This window comes from Stereum hirsutum (assembly GCF_000264905.1).
Source record: "Stereum hirsutum FP-91666 SS1 unplaced genomic scaffold STEHIscaffold_5, whole genome shotgun sequence".
Lineage (NCBI taxonomy): Eukaryota > Fungi > Basidiomycota > Agaricomycetes > Russulales > Stereaceae > Stereum > Stereum hirsutum.
The window spans coordinates 1,701,403-1,724,567 of NW_006763135.1; the positions used below are offsets into that span (position 1 = coordinate 1,701,403).

The 23,165-nt window shown below is 52.0% G+C and overlaps 6 protein-coding genes and 1 non-coding gene across 7 annotated transcripts; 4 read left to right on the forward strand and 3 right to left on the reverse strand.

Moving 5' to 3' along the window:
- Positions 1 to 1,015: 1,015 nt before the first annotated feature.
- STEHIDRAFT_95360 (Aldo/keto reductase) lies at positions 1,016 to 2,573 on the reverse strand. The gene is made up of 6 exons (XM_007302866.1): positions 2,343 to 2,573; positions 2,203 to 2,268; positions 1,957 to 2,141; positions 1,585 to 1,886; positions 1,315 to 1,496; positions 1,016 to 1,249 (listed from the first exon to the last, which is right to left on the reverse strand). The coding sequence occupies exons 1-6, from the start codon at positions 2,454 to 2,456 to the stop codon at positions 1,091 to 1,093; spliced, it is 1,008 nt and encodes a 335-aa protein (XP_007302928.1). The 5' UTR covers positions 2,457 to 2,573; the 3' UTR covers positions 1,016 to 1,090.
- Positions 2,574 to 3,228: 655 nt separating this feature from the next.
- Positions 3,229 to 3,335, reverse strand: STEHIDRAFT_t123. Its single transcript has one exon. It is a non-coding gene; the product is annotated as a tRNA-Lys (tRNA).
- A 324-nt stretch (positions 3,336 to 3,659) lies between these two features.
- Positions 3,660 to 8,841, reverse strand: STEHIDRAFT_167602 (uncharacterized protein; the record flags this gene model as incomplete). Its single annotated transcript, XM_007302867.1, has 5 exons — positions 3,660 to 5,291; positions 5,347 to 5,508; positions 5,564 to 7,018; positions 7,091 to 8,148; positions 8,595 to 8,841. The coding sequence occupies 5 exons, from the start codon at positions 8,839 to 8,841 to the stop codon at positions 4,695 to 4,697; spliced, it is 3,519 nt and encodes a 1,172-aa protein (XP_007302929.1). The 3' UTR covers positions 3,660 to 4,694.
- Positions 8,842 to 11,405: 2,564 nt separating this feature from the next.
- On the forward strand, positions 11,406 to 13,847 carry STEHIDRAFT_155643 (uncharacterized protein; the record flags this gene model as incomplete). Its single annotated transcript, XM_007302868.1, has 8 exons — positions 11,406 to 11,516; positions 11,592 to 11,604; positions 11,734 to 12,328; positions 12,402 to 12,872; positions 12,924 to 13,005; positions 13,072 to 13,192; positions 13,280 to 13,605; positions 13,665 to 13,847. 8 exons carry the CDS (start codon positions 11,406 to 11,408, stop codon positions 13,845 to 13,847), a joined length of 1,902 nt encoding a protein of 633 aa, XP_007302930.1.
- Positions 13,848 to 14,411: 564 nt separating this feature from the next.
- On the forward strand, positions 14,412 to 17,057 carry STEHIDRAFT_155644 (cysteine proteinase; the record flags this gene model as incomplete). The annotated part of the gene is made up of 6 exons (XM_007302869.1): positions 14,412 to 14,550; positions 14,616 to 14,710; positions 14,763 to 14,874; positions 15,059 to 15,435; positions 15,489 to 15,797; positions 15,858 to 17,057. 6 exons carry the CDS (start codon positions 14,412 to 14,414, stop codon positions 17,055 to 17,057), a joined length of 2,232 nt encoding a protein of 743 aa, XP_007302931.1.
- Positions 17,058 to 17,340: 283 nt separating this feature from the next.
- On the forward strand, positions 17,341 to 18,417 carry STEHIDRAFT_77178 (uncharacterized protein). Its single transcript, XM_007302395.1, has 3 exons — positions 17,341 to 17,626; positions 17,686 to 17,971; positions 18,091 to 18,417. The coding sequence occupies exons 1-3, from the start codon at positions 17,423 to 17,425 to the stop codon at positions 18,189 to 18,191; spliced, it is 591 nt and encodes a 196-aa protein (XP_007302457.1). The 5' UTR covers positions 17,341 to 17,422; the 3' UTR covers positions 18,192 to 18,417.
- A 912-nt stretch (positions 18,418 to 19,329) lies between these two features.
- Positions 19,330 to 21,361, forward strand: STEHIDRAFT_120484 (uncharacterized protein). Its single transcript, XM_007302870.1, has 13 exons — positions 19,330 to 19,504; positions 19,570 to 19,653; positions 19,736 to 19,931; positions 19,998 to 20,061; positions 20,123 to 20,260; positions 20,313 to 20,366; positions 20,427 to 20,434; positions 20,494 to 20,513; positions 20,564 to 20,655; positions 20,720 to 20,736; positions 20,787 to 20,824; positions 20,895 to 20,910; positions 20,968 to 21,361. Exons 1-13 carry the CDS (start codon positions 19,479 to 19,481, stop codon positions 21,256 to 21,258), a joined length of 1,044 nt encoding a protein of 347 aa, XP_007302932.1. The 5' UTR covers positions 19,330 to 19,478; the 3' UTR covers positions 21,259 to 21,361.
- Positions 21,362 to 23,165: the final 1,804 nt, after the last annotated feature.

Sequence of the window (23,165 nt, forward strand, 5' to 3'; positions counted from 1 at the left end):
GGAGGTTAGATGTCTTTTTATACCAGATAAATGGTAGGCGCTTCTCAAAATGGTTTCTCCACCATGATCAAACAATCGAATTCTTTGGGAGTCATCACAGCGGCGCCGTGTACGACGTGTACTGCCGGCTGAGTCGTAGGTGTCGACTTTGTGAGGTGACTTGAAAGGTCCTCATCCGATCCAACGGTAATGAAAGTAAAGTGGCGCTCAGTAGTGATTCGAAGCCCCACTACAAAACCTTGTAGGTGGCCATTACAGTTACGCGGCCTCCGGCTGTAATGATCGAAGCACGATAAGTAATGACTCTAGCCCCGAGATGTAGTGCACTATCAAACTTTGCTAGTGCACCTTGTGAACGGAGTTGAAGGGTGTCAACGCCTCAGCGTAAGGATCTAAAGCGCAGCATGGAACGAGGGGCTTCTACGGTTTGTAGACCGTACAGAAGAGCTAGAAGTCGGACACTAGCAAGTCCCGAGCGTTTGTACGCAAAGCTACGTGCAATGTTGTAGTAGACGTCAAGGGTCCAATAGAACCCTACAAATGCACCCTATAAAGAAATGAAGCTGGTCAATGACTGAGTTCAACCCACTAGTACTAGTCCGCAGCTTCAGAGTCTGCCGAGCGATAGTAAGGTCGAGTCATTAGAAGTGATTGCAGCGGTACACGACCTTTCAAAGCGGGACTACTAGGAGTAAGAGCAGAGTGATAAGCACAGTTAGAAACGGAGAACTAGTGGAGCTACACTTGGAGAATAGAACGGGAACGTAAGGATCTACGTTCCGCCCGAAGCCAGGCTACAATGAGGTTGGTGTGGCGTAGTGGCGCTTCTACAACTACCCAAGGGCTAGCTACGCCACACCTCAATTGCAAGGCTTCTCTGAATTTCACCAAAGCAGACTCCTCGAGAACAGAACACTGGCGTACGTCAAGCCAGTATGATAATCAGGATTTGAAGAGGAGACACTCGGTTCATCTGTGTCAAGCCATCTAGAGTAGATGAGCAAATATTTCTCGGTGAATAATCGATCTCGAAGACAGCTGCACTTTTCACAGATCCATGTAATACTGCACCTCCATAGTCCACATACGCTCAGAGCGCAGGCGTATCGATGAAGGAAAGGTTGTTGAAATCACCAGGATACCTCTCACCCGGAGCCTCTTTATGAATAGTTTCCGCCAACGTCCTGAGCTCAGTGACCTCCTCCTCCGTCAAAGTCACGTCATTTGCGCCCAAGTTCTCCTCGAGATACTGTGATAAATAAGAGCAGGAATACGTGATAGAGAATGAGATAGAATACGGAGGCATACACATACCATGACCTTCTTGGTACCAGGAATAACGAAGACGTTGTCGCCCTGTGCAAGTAGCCAGGCGAGGACGGCTTGACCGGCTGTAGCACCGTGCTTAGCACCAACAGCTTTGAAATCGTCAGCGAGCCTGACGATCTTCGGGAAGTTGTCGGGGTTGAAGCGCGGTATATACTTTGCATAATGACCTATTCATGCATAACTGATATCAGCTCTGCTTGCTCAACCAAAAAAAAAATGAAAGAAGATGAGTCGCGCTGTAATACTCATACTCACCATCAGGCACATCCCCCGCGTTCCTAAAGCTGCCAGTGAGCAGACCACGACCGAGCGGCGAGTACGCAACGACCGCGATCCCGAGCTCCCTCGCAGTCCGGAGCAGCGCGAGCTTCTCGAACTCGATATCGAGCATGACGGACGAATACTCGACCTGGAGCGCGGCGATGGGATGCACTGCGTGCGCACGTCGGAGCGCAGACGCGGATATCTCAGAGACGCCGATGTGCTTCACTTTGCCCTTTTTGACGAGTTCGGCCATGGCGGCGATTGTCTTCTCGATGGGCACTTGGGGATCTCCTCTGTGGTGCAGGGAACACTTTTGTCAATAATGCGTTGTCCGAGAGGGAGTAAAGAAGGGAAGAGACCCACCGGTGGAGGTAATATAGATCGATATAGTCGGTCTGGAGTTTCTTCAGTGAATTTTTGATAGCAGTCTTGACGTAGGCTGGGTCGGCGTTGGGGAACCGCAACGGATCGGCGAGACCGAACTTAGTAGCGAGGAAGATATCTTTGCGCTTTCCAGTCCTCGCAAACCATTTTCCAATCAATTCCTCCTGCGTATCACATAACATATTAGCCTGTGGTGGGTCCTGAAACGCTGGACAGAACACAAACATTGTCTTGGTACGCGTCAGCGGTATCCCAGAACGTACTGCCGTGAGCATAAACCTCATCCAAAAACTGTATAAATTAATTCCAAAAGATTAGCATCAATGCGACCTGTGGGACGAGCCTGAGAAGAAACCACGATGAACCTTCAAACGCTCCTCTGTAGAACCCGTCTGGCCATAGCCCACCGACAGACCCATGGCGCCAAAGCCAATGGCCTGCACGGGGGTCCCGCCGATTTTTCGAATGAGACGAGACATTGTACATAGTCCTGTAAATGTGGGGAGCTAAGCCTAGATGTATCATGTAGTAATGCCTGCCAAGGAAGGACGAGCTGCAAAAGAAGCGATGATGAAAACATGTTGATCTCCCATAGCGCTTTTATACCTCGAAAAGCAGAGTGATCTGGTCGAGGCGATGGTTCACTCCGGTCAGCGACCGGAGAAAAGGTAAGGACGAAGAACAAGGCGCGCGCATATTTGACTGTCCTGCTCACTGAACAGGACAAGGAAACAACCAGACCCAGTCCGCCATCCACATCAAAGCGGAATTTGCTTAGTCAGCAATCGGAGGAGAGCTCGCTTTCCTTTCACTGACGGTGTTCTCTGACGAGAGCCTCAAAGTGTATGTTCCCAGAGACTCGGACAGTATTTTTTTAACTGCTGTTTCTATCATGATTTGTCCGAATTTAATGCTGCATATGCATGCCAACCAGCGCCACCAATGCGGTGAAACAATTGTGGCGTAGAATGGTTTCGGCATCTCCCGGCGAAGTTCTAAACGCCAGGGCCTTTGGCCGTGGACCATAGCGTTGCTCTCGTCCCCCCATCCTCCACATTTTGTGGATCGTCAGACAAACCATCAGTTGGGTTGGCTGGCCTGACCGTATGGTGATCCTTCCAGCGGAGGACGGATAAAAAAATGAACCGGTGTCATTTCGGGTGTAATTTCAGCCAGTCCTCCTGAATAAAATTTTCTTGCTTTCCTCCAGTTAGGATCAGGGGGAAAACAAAATGACACACCATTAAGACTAGCCCACCGTGGGGGTCGAACCCACAGCCTTCAGATTGCGTAACTGACAATCAACCCGCCAGGGAGACCGTAAGAGTCTGACGCTCTACCGATTGAGCTAGGCGGGCTTGACAAGAGGATGATAATTTGTGTCAAGTGTTGGACGTAGCTAGGTGAGCAGAAGCATGTTAAAGGAAAGAAAACGTCGAAGGACACCACACCGAACTTACCTCCGCACTCTTCTCGTTCTTCAACTTGTCCTTCTGCCAGTCACGGTTGTCGTTCAAATCCACGTCAAAGCGCACACGCAGGGGCTCCAAACCAAGCGGACATCACACGTCATCGTCATCGTCATCGTCATGCAAGCATGTATTCGGTCTCGGTCTCTCGTCGATGGTAGTATACATCATATATAGTTTAGAACTAGAACTTGTGCGGAAGCTTGCGGAGGGGTCAAAGGAGGACAACGGATTCAGAGGAAGGGACGAACGACGAAGCGAATTCGAAAACTTTGGATGATATGATGGAGGGCAATTGAACGAGGAATTGAGCAACTCGATAAAAAAGGGGGGATTCAAAAGAAAGGAAAAGAAGGGACATGCTGTCACGTCGGCATTTGTATTGTATTGTATTCGGTGAACAGTCAATTTGGGAGCAACCGCGAACCTGATTACGAGAACGGTCGGTTGGTCGAGGGGAAAACAAAAAACAAAAAATAAGTATGGCGGCCAGGGAGGTGAGGCGATATTGAGGAGATGTGTGCTGCAGGGAGACGTCACGAGGTTGTCGTTTGTGTGTCGGAGATGAGTTCGTTGGAAGATGGGTGCGTGAGAAAGGGAATAAACACAACAGACAACAAGGACGTCAAAACAGCAAGCATCATATGGACATGCGAGGTATGCGGATTGAATGAGAGGCGTGAACGGGTCGATATCAGAGTCAGGGACAATAAGCGTTGGATAACCAAAAGCAGAGCGCAAAATGACATAAGTGGGCGTAAGGTAACGTATAAGGGTCGGGAGGATGGACAGCACTAGTGTGAGCGAGGCAAGAGGGAGGTGAGATATAAACAGGGTAACCACCAAGGCGATAGACGTGGGAGAATTATGATGATTTCAACTCCGAGTATAGTGCCACTACGAGACCAGAAGAGAATGAGATATAAAATACGACGGCAAATATTGGAAGCAATTGAAGAGCAACGTGGAGTGGAAGAGATGAGGATGAACGAGACTGGGCAGACTTATAAAAATGTTTGGGTGTATGAGGGAGAAGAAGATAGCGACATCGAAGAATACCAAAAACACAAATGTCCGCCCCAGGAATATCCCCAGGATAAAGTGATGAAATACGAAGTGATGCAAAAGAAGCGATGGATCGAGAAGAGACTGTAAAGTGTGAATATTCATATAGACAAAACCGGTTCAAGACACTGATACATGCAAGGGATGGGTCATAGATAAGACGCTCATGCCGGCCTTCGACGTCTATGAGCTATCGTGCGAGAGGGCCGACATGGCGTTTGCGGAGGAATGCTGCTCGGGATCAGAAATGTAACTGCTTGCGTGGTTATGGTTATTGAAAGTGTTCGACTGCTCGGGTATAGTGGTGAGATGGTTATTGCCAATGGGGTTGAGTTGCGGAGATGGAGAGATGCCAAACGGTGAAAAAGTAGGGGTAGAAGACGAAGGGGACATGCTGCCCGTGGGTGAGGCCATGCCGAAGCTCTGGGCACCCATGGAGCGAGGGAACGCTCCAGGACCGAAAGAAGCATTGACCGGAGGCGGGGAGACGAAACGCGGAGGTGGTGGAGACATGCTGAACTGATATGAAGACGTCGGCGAGACCATCCCCGAGCCATCTCGCCGAGAACGAACGGACGTATCCAACTCAGCCAACGACTTTATCGGAACAGAGCCGTCAGTAGCGGGGGTGTTGGTCCCGTTAGACGCATTAGTCGGGGTGCGCACACCTAACGGGTTCTTCGAATACGACAGACGGATACCTCCGCCTTTAACGAGCCCGTTTAGTGTCGCTCCGTAAAGATCATTCAGAGCCCTGGTCGCGTAGGAAACGTCCGCGAACTGTAAATCAACGTCATTAGATAGGTCGAGCAAAAATCGAGGAGGGCATGCGTACCTCGACGAAACACATAGGCCCGTTGCTCTTCTGGCGGAAGCAGAGCTTGCGGAAGCCGGGTCTACGCTGAAAAAGCTCACGAAGGCTTTCCTCTAATTGATTGGGCGGCTGACCCGGCGGCGGGGGTGAACTAGGAAGATTCCCGACATATAGGGTGTTGATCTTTGAAACTCGTCAGATTGGACCGGGTAAAACACTTTAAAACGTGAATACTGACGGGTGGGTTTTGGTCGACCGCGCCACTTCGTGCTGAACTCGCTCCGGAATCGGGGCTACCCAGGGGTGGCGACGTCGACCCGAACCCATCAGCGATATTCCTCTCGGTGCTGATGGCCAACGAGGCAAGCGCGTCAGGCATCGACTCTTCACTACCGCCAAGTAGCGAATCGGCCACGCTTGAAGCACTAGAAGTGGGCATTGACCCAGACCCTTCCCCTTCCCGAACGGGAGAGATCTGTCGCGGCCGAGTGGGGAGCGAAGGATGCGGAAGAGGACCAGTCGAAGAGTTCGGAGAAAACGCGTCTACCGACGGGAAGATCGAAACGTCCTTGTTCGGAGGAGGGGATTGCTGATCTTTGCCCGGGGACAGTGGACGCGCGGGCAAACCGCTCGGGGCGGGGGCAGACATCTTGCGGAACCCGGGTAGACCGTTTTCGCGACTCACGGCCATGCTCCAAGGATTGGGAACGCTTCCTCGTGTCGCGAAGCCGTTGATACCACCGGGGCCACCAGGCATGGATGGGTTCTCGCCAGCAGTGGCGGCCAAAAGAGAGTTTCCGACGGGTTGCTGGGAAGAGGGAACGGAATGGAAAGCGTCGAAGGCCGACATGGGGTTGTTGGAGCGAAGACGAGCTGTTCGATCCGCCTCACTAGTTTCCTTCCGTTTACGCTCCTCCTCCTCCGCCCTCTCGCGCGCACCGCGAGTTCCAGACATTCCAAGCGCATTAGTTTTGCGCATATCGTTATCGTCCTCCCGGTTCTCCACTCGAGTGTCTCGACGCCCGTTCAGTCCCGTGAAGCCCATTGCACCTAGAGTACCTAGCTCTCGCTCCCTAGCTGCGAGTGGTTCACCACCTGGCATGGGCCCTCCGCCGTGCAACCCATGAATGCCCGGCAGACCGCTGAGAGCCTCAGGCGGAACCGTGCCGCCACCTGAGCCCATGATGTTGGAAAGCTGAGGAGGGAGAGGGCCGATCCCACGCTTGGTGTGCAAGTTCTTCTTCGCCATCTCGGCCTTCAGGACGGCACCCTTCTCGATGTCGACTCGGCGTCCCTGGAGGGTATCTCGAGCTTCCAGGGCTTCGGCTCGCGTCCGGAATTTAGCGAAGCCGATAATTTGCTTCCGGGTGGACAGATTGGCGTTTGCGCCCCCGGCGGAAGCGTTGGCCGTGAAGGATGCGAATGGTTGGTCATCGGCTGGTGGCCAGGAAGAGGTCGTGCCGTCCCTCCCGCCGTCGACAACAACACCGCCCTGGTTGATCGTAACGAGGTTGTACGGGTCGTTCGGCCCTCCGTGTACGTGAGGATACCCGAGAGGACCACTGGGACGAACGCTGCCGACTCCGGGGCCCGATGCTCCTGAGCCATAGGCCGTGAGCTCCTTGTTGGGAATCTTCAAAGTCGCCGCCTCGAAACCTGCAGAAAAAGTGAACATGTTCTGAAATTCGCGTTCCTATTATGGCAGATGATGACGACGTTAGCCTAAAACAGTAAACATTTCCCAGGAGAGTATGACGAGTCATACCTGCATGTCCTCGGGGAAACCAACGACAAAAATGGTGGAAATCTCCTCTTGCGCGGCCGCCTGGGTCGCGCCATTAGCGTGCGTGGCGTTACTCTGAGTGGGCGCAGGTGCCGATGGATTCGTAGCAGGAAGATGAGGACCATATGGCGTCTGAGATTGCATGGGCTGTTGCTGCTGCTGCTGAGGCTGCTGATGCTGAATGCCGTTCATGTAGGGCGCCTGCGGATTTGGATGGAAGCCGTTGAGCGGTGGCTGCGTCTGGGGACCCTGGACCTGCTGTTGCTGCTGGGAGCCAGGAGCGGGCATAATTCCATTCGGTTTGACGGTCTGGAGACCAGAGGTGCCGAATGGATCGACGTTGAAAACGGGCTTATTGTGACCAGCAGCAAAGCCTGATGGAGGAGAAAGTGCGCCCGGAGGAAAGTCGTAGCCACCCCGAGGCTGATGAATGACATCGAAAGAGTTGGGTTGGTTCTGATGGGGCAGTTGAGAGGGTGGTGGAGGCGCAGTGGAGTAAAGATCTACAGGGTAATGGTGAGATAAATTGGAGGTGTCGCGGAAGGTATGTGGGCCGGGAGCAGGTATGGAAGGCTGACGAGAGCGATTGTTGGGATATGCGTTGAATGGGGGCGACCTGAATGGGGCCGAAGAAGAATAGTCGCCGAGTTGGGCCTGCTTCTGTAGGTCGTATTCGGTGGGAGAAGCGAAGTCGGAAATGGAATGCATGTTATTGTACATCGAATTGAAGTTGTTGTCTTGGACGTGATGCTGCGGAGGAGAGTCTGGACGATGGGGAGCGTGCTGGAAGGGGAGATGGCGAATTGAAGACGTGGAGAGCGGCGAAAGGAAGTTGGAGGAATTTGCTTCAGAGTCTGAGGAAAGCGGCTCGGCGTCTGCCTGGGCGTCGAGAGAGTCTAGGAGAGAGCGATTGATGAAGTCCTCGTCCTGCGCACGGCGTGGGGGAGGGCCGTGCGAGAAGGGAGAGCGCGTCGAGACGAGAGATGACGCCAGGATGGGCAAAAGCGCTGGTGGAAAGGTGACGCGAGAGGAGACGAGAGCTTAGAGAGTGGACGCGAGAGAGCGAGAGGAGATGCTGCTGACGAACGCGGCTTTAATTCTTGGGAAGTGTGGCGGGGGACGTGGAGAGGTGGAAAGGGGGAGTTGGATGTGGTGGAGGAGCAAAGCAAGCGGAGCACGCAAGGGGCGGACGCGGCCGGTGCCAAGTCCCGCGTCCTGTCACACCCAGCCTGCACCGCAAAGTTCCCACGCACAGACCCTCAGTCAACGCGCAGCACGTGAGCACCAGCCAAAGAAATCACGTAAGCCCAAGCCAAGACCCAGACCCAGTCCCTTTGTCCGAGCAGTGTAGCCGAGCACGTCGTCACACACAATGAGCACACCCACAGACCACACGCCCCAGACAATAGCGTCTCTCGCGCCGCTTTTCAAGACAGGCGCAGCCATGCATATCCAGCCGTCGCCCCAGCGCAGAGACAATACACACCACCTACCAGCACAGCGTCGCTGAAGCCATTATCCGCCCAGCGACAGTAAGAGCCAGAAAGTGAGAATGCGAGAGTGAGACAACAGCGAGAAAAGCCAGCGGGAGAGACGGGGAAGAGGACGAGGGAGTGGTCGACGAAGAGTGCTTTGACAAGAGCCAGGCCGCGACGACCTTCGCAAGTGAAAGGGCTCGCTCTCGTGGCACCGGCCGGCTTCCCCGCGCATGCACCTCTTCCTACGCCCATCATTTTCGACCACACTCCGTCTCCGCCAGCTACAGCGACTCACCTCCAGCTCTTCGTTGTTGCCTCTACTGTCGACATCTCGACTGAACGGCATCGATGCAAAGTGGTCTTGACGACAACGACACAACGCCTCCTCTCCAAACGCTCGCCATTCGCGTCATCCCAAACGGAAACACTTGTCCCAATTCGACACCGTGCGTACCCGGATAGTGTGGTCCGTGCTCTTCCTGTTCAGCTGGCGACTCTGCTGTTCTATCGATGCCTGCAGGCTGTCACTTCCACTCTTCTCACCCCGGCCCAATCCCCCATTCTTATCCTGCGTTCGGACCCGGATTCTCCCACCTCAAACCCCTTCAAATACGGCCGTGTCTCTCGTCCTAAACCCCCCAGGCTCGCAGGCTATCGCCTTCGCGCCCACCTATCGATGAGCTATGGTGTCGAATGACCAATGTACGCTCGTTCGGACCGACTCGTGAGGATTGATGATACTTTTACGTGTGGTCATACACTGCGCCAGGTGCGTTTTCGTCTTGCATCTCTATCCATCCTTCTCTGTGTTTCGTTTTGCCCTGAGAACGTGCATCTGGTGTGGTCTTGGTCTGTTGTTCTCGTGTCTGGAATATGGCGTGTAGATGGAAAATTGCGGTTGGTCGATCCCCATCATTGTGGCGTATCATGTTGTCCCTCCCCATTCGTGTACAACGATGTACATAACTGCCATGGCCCTACGTCAATCTCCTTTCAACATATACCCTGTTCCAATGTGTCTTTGTTGAGGTCTTCCATGACTCTTCAAACGTTTGACCACCACGTGTCCCAGGACGAGACGCCAGTGCCACTGTGGCGTCTATGCTCACCAATTGTTTATCGAGTAGAGTACCCTCACAGTGGGTGTTAGCCCCTGTCCTCTGGGTGAGGGCGTGCAAGTGTATTGACAATACAATCATTCCCTTGTCTCCAACGGAGCAACATCTACAATGAGTTTGAACAAGTCAGTCCCTTCCGTACGTCGTTCATATGTCGGTGCCATGAGACTCTGAACCGCTAGGAGATTCGTTACTGAGACGCTGAGGTACAATAATGTCACCATCAAGATGCAACTCCCTATATCAGATAAGACCACCTCGGACCTCCTCCGACGGACATGTCTTTGCTCGTCTATCGTGGAGCTACATCCAAGTTCGCCATTGCACCACTTAGCTATATGGGGTTTGGGTCGCTCAAGCTCAAGGTCGAAGTCAAGACAGTTCCTAAGTGCTGTGTGGCTTTATTCCTGTTAGTGGTGTTCATGAAAATCTGGCCTCGTACGACATCCAATGTCGTTTCTGAGACTCTAAGTAGGAACGAATTCACGCCCCGATTAAACCTCCGAAGTTGAATTGCAATCACTTACTACGTTGATCCACACCACAAGATCATGATCCCATCCAGTTCAAAACGTTAACGTTCACCAGCTGGAAAGATCCTCCACCTTCTGCTTGACAACTGCTTTGATGGACTGTGGACTGGTTTGAACAAGCTAGTCATCGTGCGTGGACTATAAGTCGATGTAAGTGACGAAGTACTTATTCCTGCCTGTTCAAGTTCGGGCCAACTCGACGAGTCGTCATCGATGAAGAGAATGGTTATGCGGTCTCGTTCACACTGCAGCTTCGACCGTCTGGACCGCAATACTGCTTTTCAACGACCGTCTAACATATTGCTTCACTTTGCTTCCATCCGGGTACACCTGACACAATGATGGTTCTCCCCCTAGTCCTATTAATGGCCGGTATTCTTGCATTCTACCTATCTTCTCGTACCCCACATCGTGCACCGTGATTTAAAAGCGGCCCGGGAGCATCAGCCCGTCCTAGCGCCTGTTCCCACTATTCGTGATTAATGAATAGTAAATACGCATCGACGACCTAACACCGACTGCAACAAAAGCGATCCAATTCCCTATTTAAAGCTGATGGGAGCGTCGAAATATTCTTTGTCACTGCTCGGTTTATCAACGTTCGACGTCATGCAGGATCACCGCCGCGTAAACTCCTTCTCGTCAATGTCGGAGAGCACGGGTCAAGTGTGTGTGAGTGCGACGTTTGACTAATCGTCCCCATCACGTTGTTGATCCTGGCCTTGTCCCTTGCCCCATATAAGTAAACGGTGCTGCCAGTCGAAGCACAAAGAGCGCCCGCGCCGTCTTGTTTGGCTCTCGCCGACCAGGCACTGCCCGCGCGCACAATACATGATACATGCAACCTAAACACCCGTAGGTCGTCTTCCCCCTTTCTGTTTCCTCGCCTTCAATCTGATCCCCGACCTCCAGGCTGCCTGCGTCAACGCGCGAATGAGGGACAACAAGACGAACACGACTTCCCGTCCTACCTGCTCGAATTGTCGCAGGAAGAAAGTCGTTGAGTACCATCTCGTGTTTCTTCTTCCCGCCATGCCAATACAGCATACAACGTTTCCTGTCACTCTGACTCGAACTTACCCGGCTGATTCCCGCGATTTTTTTTTGTTCGTTCGTTCGTTCGTTCATGTGTGTAGCGCTGCGATGGTCAAACTCCTGAATGCGGACAATGCACGCGAAGACGACGACGCGATGGTCCAGCGTGCGATTATACTCCACCGGAGACCCCGATCGCCCCGGGCGAACTTCTGCAGAAAGGAGCGGCTTGTATCCCGTGCAGGTAAGTTAATCATTATCATAACTTCGTCCCGCTCATTTATCGGTCGAGAATCTAAATCTAAATCTGAATCGACAGAAAAAGCAAGAAGGTCAGCGAAAATGGGACTACTCATCCGCCGTTTCTTGTCCTCATTTTTTGTTTTTTTTTGTTTTTTTTTGGGGCTTGGTGACATAGAAATGCACGGCAGAGCATCCGATCTGTCAAACCTGCATTTCAGCACAGAAAGCCGATCAGTGCGCCTATGTCAAGCACGAGAAACCGCAGATCACGTTCGCCCCGTTCGAAGAATTCTATCCGCACACTGGCACAAACGGTCGTCTAAGACGGCTCGCACCACATCCTCCCCCTGCTCCCGATCCTGCACCTGCTCATGAGGTCTCCACTGCTTCATCCTCCTCGTCAGCGCACCCGCTACGGAGTGCTTCCATGTCCTCTGACGACGACTCACGGCACGGCACCTCCCGCACCACCACCACCACCACCGAGTCTTCGGTCTATTCTAGCAGCACGACGTCTGGATCGAGTTGTACGACACCTGACCTTTGCTCGTGGGCTGAAACGCCGCCAATTCCGCCTATATCTTCGCCTTCGATTTTCTGTCCGTGTCCGCCAGAACGCAGCTATGGGCGAGTACCTGACAGTGAGGTGGAATCGGTTACAGCGCACTGTTCGCCGTGTCAGCCCGGGCCTACGACGTTAACTTTCGTACAAGAATGTATTTCGGCCGGGGATGCCGCCCGAGTGGTGAAGGCGACGAAAACGTTAGCGCCGCCATCGGAATCACTGGCAGACCTGAATTATGCCCGTCAACTGTGAGTTCTTCGTCCTTCCCATTCCGAACGTCCCATTGACAAAGTGCGCCCTCTGACCTGACCAATAACGAAGACGCACTCGGTTCTTTGCACACGGCGTCAAGATGGGCGTACGGATGACTCAAGACAAGCTCGACGCAATAGCCCGCGGGGACCTCTCCGGCCAACTCGTCCATCCCGTCTTCGTGCACATCGCGCACCTCATCGGCTCCATATTCTATCACGGCGCCGAACATGGCGCTAGCAATCGTGCTCGAGAAGAAAGGGATTTGCGCATGGTGTTTCATGAAATCTCGAAGGAGGACGCGTTGCCCCGGTTTGCGTTTGTGCAGGTCAAGTCGCTTCTTGCGTACTACCACCTCTTCAAGAAGGACATTCCGAATGCGTGGGAGCGAATGCAGGAGGCCTCTGAATTCGTGCGGCGCCATGATATGCATATCGCCATTCATGAGCACGGTGCCGGTTCTGTACCAAAAGGTGATGGTCCGTTGACCGCTGCCGATGCGGCCGACGAGGAGGCCACTGCGCTTGTTCAGATGCTTTAGTATGTCCCTATCATCGTGGCGTAACTTCTTATACTGAAACGGCTGCAAAGTCGCGACAAGTGCAGTGGTATGATGATATCAGTTCCCTTGATGCCACCACAACATCTCGATGATGAGTTCCGAAATTGGACGGTGCGTCGCACTTCTTTGTTCAGATTGGACTAACGGACGCTCATCATCGTATTCTTATCTACAAAGTCAGCCAGTCTGGCGCAAGAGACGGACAATCTGATGATCACACGCACCATATGCGTCTCCCTTTTATTCGAGAGCAGAGCCTTCTTGCAGCAATGGGGAACCCAGCAGTCATTAACCCCAGGTGAGCTCCTTCTCGGCATTCGATAAAGTCCTAGTCAATACTGATGTATGTATGTGGATCTATCCGTGGCTGACTGACCCACCACAGAAAAGCAGCGCCCGTTGCCACCGATTCTATACGAGAATTGTTCGCATCTCATCCATCGCATCCAAGCGCAGCTCGCGCAGGTCTATCGCTCCTTGCAACCCAACATCGCCTCGAGCCCACTGCCAATGGATCGTCTAAGCACGCTCACGCGCAAAGGGTTGTGCATCATCTGCTGGACTGCGCTCATCAATATGTACAGCTTTTTGGGACATGGGATGGGTCATGAAGAGTCGAGGCGCAGGTTAGTCAAGGCTGCGACGGAGGTGGTACGCGTCTCGGATCCTCTGGCGGAGGCAGAGTATAATTTCTTGGATGCGATTATATTCGTGAGTGATTTGGTTTTTGGGATGGTCGTTCTCTGGTACTGACTGAGGGGGTTGTATAGATGTGCTGGAATATCGTCAGGGATGTCCTTCTGACGGAGTACAGTCTGAGAACGTTTGCTGGAACGGAAAGGTCCATCCAAGTACCCCTCGAAGCTGTCGACCTGCCACCACTGCTAGATAGTCTCCAGAGATATGCGCAGAAGCTGGCAAGTACAACACCTGGAGTGCCATCGGTCGACTAGATAGTTGGGGTCATTGGGTTGTCAATTGGTGCCACAAGTCGAACACTGACGTGTCGTGTTGGTAACTTGGTATCGTGTACATTTACTGTAATTTACCTATTTCTCGTCAATTGCATAATTCCAAAATAGCGTACCTCTATAATTACAATGACTCTTGCCAGCCAAAAGCTTTTGCTGCACTGAAATGTTCGTAGAAAAGCCATCGTCGAGATGAGCCTCGTGGACGAATCATGAAGGGACCATTTTGCTCGGGCCACAAACAGTCGCATTCGCCACCCAGAAGATTTGTCATGCAGACGTCGACGCCGCAAAGCTGAGGTTGGTCGTGCTCACTGCTCACCACCACCCAGACGTCGCTCGAACAGGCGCAAGCCAGGCCCACAAGACTTGCGGAACGGTCTCTGAGTCTGACAATCCCTATGCAGATCGATGTTCTCGTATTCTGATATTCTTCTGCATCCGCTTGTGCCCCAGATCGCGCCTTTGCTCATTCTCATTCTCGTCCCCCTTTTTATCCTCACTGGACAACGTCAGATCCTCGCTTGTATTGGCTGTCTGTCCTCCATGCTCCAAACACTGTCGTACGCGCTCCCATGGAACTGGGCATCATCTGGCCCGTCGAAGGCACCACGGTCTAAGCTGAGGAAGAAGCACGTCACCACTCGCGCTGCACAATTAGCAGCCAATGGACACGCCAACCAGAGTGCGTACTTCGTGCCGCCCATATCAAGAATGCATGCTTAATCTTCATAATTGAATCCTATATAGACGTTCAGGGAGAGGAGGGTTGGGATGTCTCGTCATGTTATCCTGGACTGGTCAACGTTTCTGGCACTTACTGCTTCATGAACTCGACGATGCAGGTAAGTCTGTCACATCTAACTCTCTTCATCTCCTTCATATGCCACCACACAGGCATTCGCTTCTCTCTGCTATCTACAACCTTATGTGGATGCTATACAAGCCAAAGCCGTGGCTCTTGACGTTCCAACACCCGTTACCGACGCGCTCCACGATCTCCTACACAGTGGGTATCTTGCTTTTCCATGATGAGTGTTTCGGCAACGGTGCGGTGCTAGTGGCAACGACGCACACACAATGTCTATGACTCCAAGTGCGCCTCTCGTTCGTCCACAACACTTCCCCGACGCCTGTCCAGTCTTCTCCTTGCTTATATTACGTTTTCTCATCTGTGTCCATAATGCATGCAGCTCTCAACAATCCGAAATCTAGCCCCTTCTCTTTCCGACCGCTCGCGATGATAGAAGCCTTATCGTACCCCGAGCCTGGCAAACGCAGCCCACTATTCTCCTCTCGAGAGCATCAAGATGCACAGGAGCTCTTCCAACTCGTCTCCGAATGCATCAAGAAGGAAGCGTCGGCCGTTGACAAAGAAAGCCTTCGTGACCGTGGCTTAGGAAAACTGCCCTCTCGAACTCTCCTGCTCGAGGCAGAACGCGGTCAGCTGACGAAGGGTGTTTTCGATGGGTTAACGGCGAATCGTCGGAGTTGTATGGAATGTGGGTACACGGAGGCGGTCATGCATTTTCCATTCGATAATTGGCAACTCAGCCTGCCGCGCTCTACGGTATGTCTCCTTTCGAGTGTCGGAGAAACACAGGTTTGATGGGTTATCTTCAGATATGCAGTCTGCAAGAGTGCTTGGGAGACTACACACGGCTCGAACCCCTGACGGACTGCATCTGTCGGAAGTGTTCCATGGTGGCCACACACGTCAAGTTGGATCAGGAGGCCCAGAGACTAACGGAACTGGCTGATTCAGATCCAAGTGCCTCGTCTTCGAAGAAAAAGAGGGCACGGGAGGCTCGGAAACTTGCCACGAGAGTGAAGGAAGCTCTGGAGCAGGGCAGAATAGAGGATGATATCAAAGGCGTGAAGATGGAGAAAGTCTTCAGCAAACTCTCTACTAAGCAAGCCATGATCGCTCGAGTAAGTATATCCCCAAAGCTGACGATACTGGGCGTGTTTATTGACTTTGTTTCTTACCAGCCACCTCCAGTTCTTGCCCTGCATATTAACCGGTCCATGCATTTTGGCAACTACGCATCGAAGAACAACACCTGTGTTCGCTTCCCCGAGATCCTTGATCTCACACCCTACACTACCTCTGGACAGCTCTCCACAGTCCCCTCCGTCCCTATTTCGACCCCAGAACCCTCCACTTCTCGTGCCGCGACACCCTCAATAGCATCATCATCATCGTTACCTTCCAGTCTCAGCGCAACCCCATCGCCGATGACATCGCCCTCACAAGTAGTGCTATACCGTCTCTCGGCCGTCGTCTGCCATTACGGACAACACTCCTTTGGCCATTACGTTTGCTACCGCCGCAAACCTCGACCACCAACATACTCGAACCGGTTTGCACCACCCACTGCACCTCATACATTCGATTGCCAGTGCGATAACTGCCGCAAATATGGCTGGGTGCGCGATGCTGATGAACCACAGCCGGGAAGGATGGGCACGGGCAGAGGCTGGTTGAGAATCAGCGATGCTTCGGTGAGCGAGTGCGGCGTTGAGGAGGCTCTGAATGAGGGTAGCGGAGCATTCATGCTTTACTACGAGAGGGTTGTGGAAGCGGGGGCGAGGCCGAGGCCGAGGATGTATTCTTTGGGTCCATCAGCGTCTCTGAGTTCGGAGGAGACGGTCAAACCTGACGGATCAAGGCTCAGTATTCTGCCAGACGGAAATGGTAGCGCAGGGCCTCCTGGCTTGGTTCACAATGATGGGTGGAGGGTAGGGGCAAGAATTGTAAGGAACGTTGCGGCAGGAGGATCCAGTACAAGGAGTCCATCTTCCCGCGATGTATCATCCCGGACGGAGGAGGACGTAAAGACCAGTGTAGCACCGCGAATACCACAATATGCGTCTTCCGCGTCGACAGGGTTCTCTGGCGATACCAATGTCGTGGAAGAACCTAAAGCTCTTCCAGCCTTTGTCAAGCCTCCACGACTATCAACGCCCTCGCCGTCATCACCCCCTCCTTTGCCGGCTCCAGTCGCTCAGCGACCGTCATCGTCATCACCATCGCCGAAACCCTCATCTTTCTCTGCTTCACGACCAGGCTCGACTACTACTCAGGGTCCACCGGCAACGCAGCAATCACCTCAGTCCAGCAGAGTAACGCGCTCGCATTCTAACTCAAGTCAGGTTCCTTCCGCGAGAATCATTGGACTTCGTGCTTAGACAGGTATCCAGGGTTGTTCTCGACTGTAGCCTGGGTGGATGTCGTCGTCACTGTTTCTTCTTGATTTATTCGCTTACATTACTTAGACTACATTTGGTTTTGACCGTATATGTACGATTTCGACACAGTCGTTCGCGTCCTGGAGAGCCACAAAATTAGCTTATAATTATGACGAGGGAGTGCCACCCACCGGCTATGTCCGCCCCTGTCTGGTTCTTGACGGTTCGATCGTGTTCCGATCGATTCGTTCCTGGCCGTTGATGAACGCCATGCCTTCCCAGCTGAGCTCACCATCTCGAACACCACCATCGTCCTCAAAGACACATCCACAAACATCTCATCTATCTCATATTCTCTTGTAAACATGGCTTTGAACTGGACAATGCTGAACCCTGACCGTACTCCGGTCCCACTTCTCGGGGAGACGACGGTGCTGACCATCGAATCCGGCGCTGAAGTGTCACTTACCATCCCAGATGCACCTCCGGGGACTGCTGATTCGGCTGGAGGGGTTGGTGGGACAAAGAAACTCAAGGCTACCGGGAAGCTGTGGGTGACCGAGAAGCGTGTACGTGTCGACCCTCTCCATCACATCTCATTAACCATCCGCTGACATGTTGTTCACAGCTTATCTTTGTGGCACCTCCCGTTCCCGCGGGAACAGTGGCTGCCTTCGAATCTCTCTCGGTGCCTCTTCACTGTCTGCTTTCGACCAATTATGAGCAACCACTGCTCGGGTCGAATTACCTGCTTGTGGAGATCAAGCCAACGGCTGACGGAGGGCTTACGGCTGGCACGAAGGCTGAGATCAGGTTGAAGGATCAGCCCCTGTTTCAGCTAGTGAGCGTGTTGAACAAGACGAGGGAAAGAGCCGTTTATATGCAGAGACAACCGATAGAGGAGGATGACCTCCGTGAGTGTTCTTTCCTGTTCTTCGACGCACGGCGCCTCTGTCCATCATTCATTATCTACCTTTCTTCTCTCTCACGCATTCGTACGCCGAACCTACTGTATTGACTTTATTTCTAACAGCGGCCTACGCGTCTCCTTCGGCCTCTACGCCCGCTGCATCCGCTTCACGTACACCGGTTGCGGAGACCCCCAGCGACGCTCCGCCAGGTTATGATGCGTGATCATGATATGGACCGTAGTAGAGAAGGTGTACGAGTGCATTTATTGCTATATCGTCCTTTGGCTTGGACGTATGTGTATCGATAGATTTACGTGATTCAGAACTAGTGCTCAGGGAGCTTCTCCCTTTCCACATTGTATCCTCTTCTTCCTGACCACCCATCATTGGGCGAAGGTTGACGAGTACTTGTTCTGTGCAGCTTCTACGCATGATAAGGAATGTTTTTCGTCATATCCCCTTCTCATAGCGCTCTATAGACCTTCAATCCGCGATCTCCAGGCTGTTCACCTCGCATCCTATCGTATCGCAAGCCTCGAGGCAAACGATAGAAGTGGCGAGCCTTCTTTATTTCGACCGGTGACCCTCACTCAAGGCTATCGGATAGTCAGCCAAGCGCAGAAGCACAAGCAGGGTTCCTTCCCACCGGTATCGAGATACATCGAATGGCTCAGGCCTTTGCTGTTAGAGACTCATGGATCTTTTAAGTTTTGTATAGTGCAGCCGTTGATTGTTGAGCCGCAGCAGGTATGACCGCGTAAGTTTACAATCGTCCCTTTCATCTTCCCTGATGGACCACATCTCCTGCAAGGGTATGTAACGATAGGTCCCACAAGCAGTATGTCGCCTGAATCCATACAGCGATCTCGAGTATTAGTAGAACCAGGGGTGGGCTATCACGACTGTTCAGTGGCACAATATTTAAATAAAAACATGTTGCCTAAAAATACGCTTGAATCTTCATGCTCACACAGCTGTTTCTATATTGTGGCTTCTGGGTCCTTTGAGCATGCAAACGCACATGAGCGCTGTGCGATTTTTACCATAAATAACCCTTTCTATTACTGTGCCCGGTGGTCTCTTCAGTTGGACAGATCCTCGATATCGTGCTTGGTATATGGCCGCCTTGCGATAGCTGGCCCCATACGTAGTTATTTGATGCGTGCATCGTCTATCTGGTTCAAGCTCACGCGATCTCGCTCGTCGGTAAACCCCGGTTGCTTGGGGGTGACTGCATGTACGTAGTACTTACCGCACGCTCACACTCTGAAGTAGTATAACTTGCGGAAGCGGCCTATCTTTCTGCGTTGATGTTCAACCACAACTTTTGCTTTCTCCTTGTCACTTCATCCGGGCCTCAGAACCTGATCCCCAGCCCGCTCTCGCAAGTCCGCTAGCGTGACCGTGAGGGTGTCTGCTCAGCGTTGCTGTCCACATAGCCAACCTGGAGGTGGCTCACAAGACCCGTGCTTATCATTGGATGATAGATGGGGTGCTTCACCGCCGAGCCATGCTCATAATAGTCATCGCTCTTGCGTGAGTTGTTTTCTACCACGCCGCTCACTGAAGTCGAAATAGAGCTCACTGCTGGAACCTAACAGATCGATCTCTGGAGTCAATGCAAGAGGAGCAGACGACGTGAGTGTCCTCACTCGTCAAACGTACATTGACCTATGGGTAACACGGTAAGTCGCATTTGCATGGAGGGTGACGTCGTAGCATTCGAATAGACAAAAACCGTGCTGACGTTCAGGATGACTGATGCAGTCTGTTCACCATTAGCGGGTATGGGCTGCTGGTCTTCGACTATCTCCTGACATTGTCAGACGAGGTCGCGTATATATGGCCGAGTCGATGGTCACCCGTCAAGATCATATACCTAGCCAATCGGTACGGCAATCTGTCTATGCTGGGGCTTATGACATGGCATATTGCTGGGGATTTATACTCTGAGGCCTCCTATGTGCGCTTGTTCCTTAGCTCCTTATTCCTCCACTGCTGAATACTTACACTATTGGTCGGCATACAGTTTTGTTTTGTTGCTACTCTTGTTACAAATATGGGCATGCTTCTTTCCTTCGCTTCTATCCGTGGTAAGCAGTTATTGCTCGTCGTCGGACAGTGGTCAATGAAACATATACATCTTGGAAACAGTCCTTATACTTCTCCGGGCTTGGGCTTTGTGGATACATCGACGACATGTCTTGGCTGCTATACTGGTTTTGTTCTTATCGTATAGCATCGTTTGTTCAGTCTTACTCTTGTGGGGTACCGTGACCGTATCCTACAGTTGTGAGTCACGACTCAGACTGCTCCTCTAGTAACTTGCTAACAATCATATCAGCGAACCCATATCCAATCGCCAATCTCGTTCGGACATGCGTTTCCCCTATTCCAGGTAGGTTGCTTTCTTTCTAGGACTTGATACATGTTGAATGCTGATAGTGTTTTGCCGAAGATTTTGGAGTACGTACTTTCCCTTTCGATCGTGCATTTTCGTACTGAGAGGCCCTTTCCTGTCCCAGTGGGTGCTGTGGCTTCCAAGGTAAATTCTGATTATTCAATAACTTTGTTCTTGGGCTCACCGTCATCCAGTATTCTTCTAGAGACAGCCCTTTTTGGCATCATACTTCGGACCATGCCGCAATACGGAGAGACTATCCTTGCGGGGGCCATTTATCGGGACGGTATGTGGCTTGCATATGCTGTAATGACTTCGGGCTTAACTCCGACACTTTTCGTACTCACTAGGTGCAATATACTTCGTTGTGAGCTCATATTTGTTCATATCATAGGCGCCATCACTAACATCATGTAGTGTTCTATGGGATGCAGTTTCTCTAATTTGATTCTATGGTGTGTAGCGCTCTCTGCATAAGCTTTTGAACGGCAGGTTCACCTCACTCCATCCGTCTCCTCCTTGCAGGGCAATCAGGCCAAATGTCGGTACAAGATCCGTTGCGCGTCTTCATCCCGATTGACTAAGTTTCGTACTCCAGAGCCCCCTAAACCTTCTGCCGTCCGTCGGCACACTTGCTGCCTTCAACATCGCTGGACAACGTTTGGTAGTTAGCCTTCGCAGGGTACACGCACGTCAACAGGATTTTTCCACTGGCCGTCTGGGTCAGATAGTGGGCGACATCGACGACACGACAACGGAAGGGGAAGAGTCGTATCATCACGACGGGCTGCAGCAGTTCGAACTGAGTCCAGTAGCGTCGGATAGACCACCACCGAGCGTATCCCCCGAGTCAGATAATCATCAGTCTATCACGGGTGTAGAACCGTAGCATGGAGTTGTGCTATCGTCTTGTTCACTCTTTCAATACCTTTCTGACAAAACCTACTGTATTATATATTGATCCTCTTGCGCGGTTGACGCAGCTCAGCGAGATGCTACACACTAGCCTCAATTGGCAGGTTCCATTGCGACTGTTGAAGGGGGAGCAATGGACCAACCACGGTATATCCGAGGTGCGTGTATATAAAAATGTCTAGATGTCCCCGCGATGAGTTGAACGCACTTTGTATGGGGAAGAGTGACTCATTAGCGGCACCTGTCAAAGGGATGGATATCTCAGTGATGCCCTTCATTCTCTCGGTGGGAACACACTGCTCCTTCTACCGTTAGTTTCGTTCCGTCATTGTTATGCGGGTCTTCCCCCGTAAGCCTTCCTTGACAAGAGTCTGAAGCGTCAAGATCGCTGTACCCTCGGCCAATAGCACGACGGTCAGCATGGTATAGGCTGAATGGTTGTCCCCGTCTATTGTTGCAATGTTGACTGCTTGGATCTTACAGCTCGCAAGCTACTGAACCCTATTGGGTTGCCCGTCATGAGGCGCCCTTATGACACCTTGAATGGCGCGCGACGCAGTATGGCCGTCCGGCCTAACAAAAGCGGGGTTAATCATTGCAAGCGTCACGCAAAGTGGCCCTTGCTCTATTGAAACGCGAAGCATAAAAAACTGTATCGGTGATATGGTGTGGGTCCGCTGGTATCTTGCCTCAGGTCGTGAGGTCACGATAGTATTCGATTTTCAGCAAAGAACATGATAGGCTACCGTCGGAGTTTCAAATCCCGACACTTCGTAGAAACGGACAGTGCCGCGGACTTTGAAGACACTCTTGATCTGGCACACAGGCTACATTCGAAGATGATGTCAGGCTCTCGCAGACCTCTCACTTGATTGAATCCGGGTCCTCTCTATAACAGTGCCCTTTTTGGCTATATGCCTCTTTTCGGCTTCGCGTTCGAAAGCGCTGTGTCAGCCCGCAGTCCGCTATACTGTACAGACCCCATGGCGCGGATCAGCAGCGCTCCACTCTGGTGCGTGACGGTCCATTTTCACCTGTCAAGATCCAAGACAGAATTCTGAATATCCGCGACTACTGACTGTATGAGCTCTTGATCTCTGGACAATGATACCCTCTATGGAGACAGCAATATGACACTCCCGGAGTAGTAATCAAGGCTTCGATGAACATCCGCGGACTCGTCCCCGATGTACGCCTTGTCTTCACTGCTTTACGGAGACAGAGCTGAACAGAACATGCGATACATAAGTTCTGATCCGTTTGGTTCCTACATGCCCTATTCACTTACCATATACCTGTTAGCGATAATGCTAGCTCTGTCGAGAGGTATCCATTCCTTAATCGATCCGCCCTTGCCTCCCCCAAACGAAATGCTCAAACAAGTCTATTCAATTTATGCTATACGCTCCCGCTCAACTTAGGGCATTTTTCTTTGCTTTCTGCTGTACGTCGTTCATATCGTTTGAGTGATCAGTATGCGCTTTGTTAACGTGCGGCATCATTGAAACACTTCCACCCCTATACGGTACGACCGGCGAACTATGCAGCCCTTTCTCTGTTGACTGCGAATCGGTGTATCCCCAACACCGAATAGTCATCAAGTGCACTATGATGCCCCTCTGGTGTTCACGAAATTCTCGCATCTTCTGTCAAACCTAACTTTGTCGTGTTTTCTCGAAATTCGCCACGGTTGACTCTGCGCTCGTCCTCAGCATTCCGCCTTCTCCCTCCTTCAAACAAGATGAGTATGCTCGCCTCGTTCCCGCACCCTCATTCCGTTTGGATGGCATGGTCAGAGTGTCTAACTCTCTCTACTAGGATTACATGACCGTTTCATCCTACATTCTCCAGCGAGGTATTGTATAAGAAGACCTAGCGAAG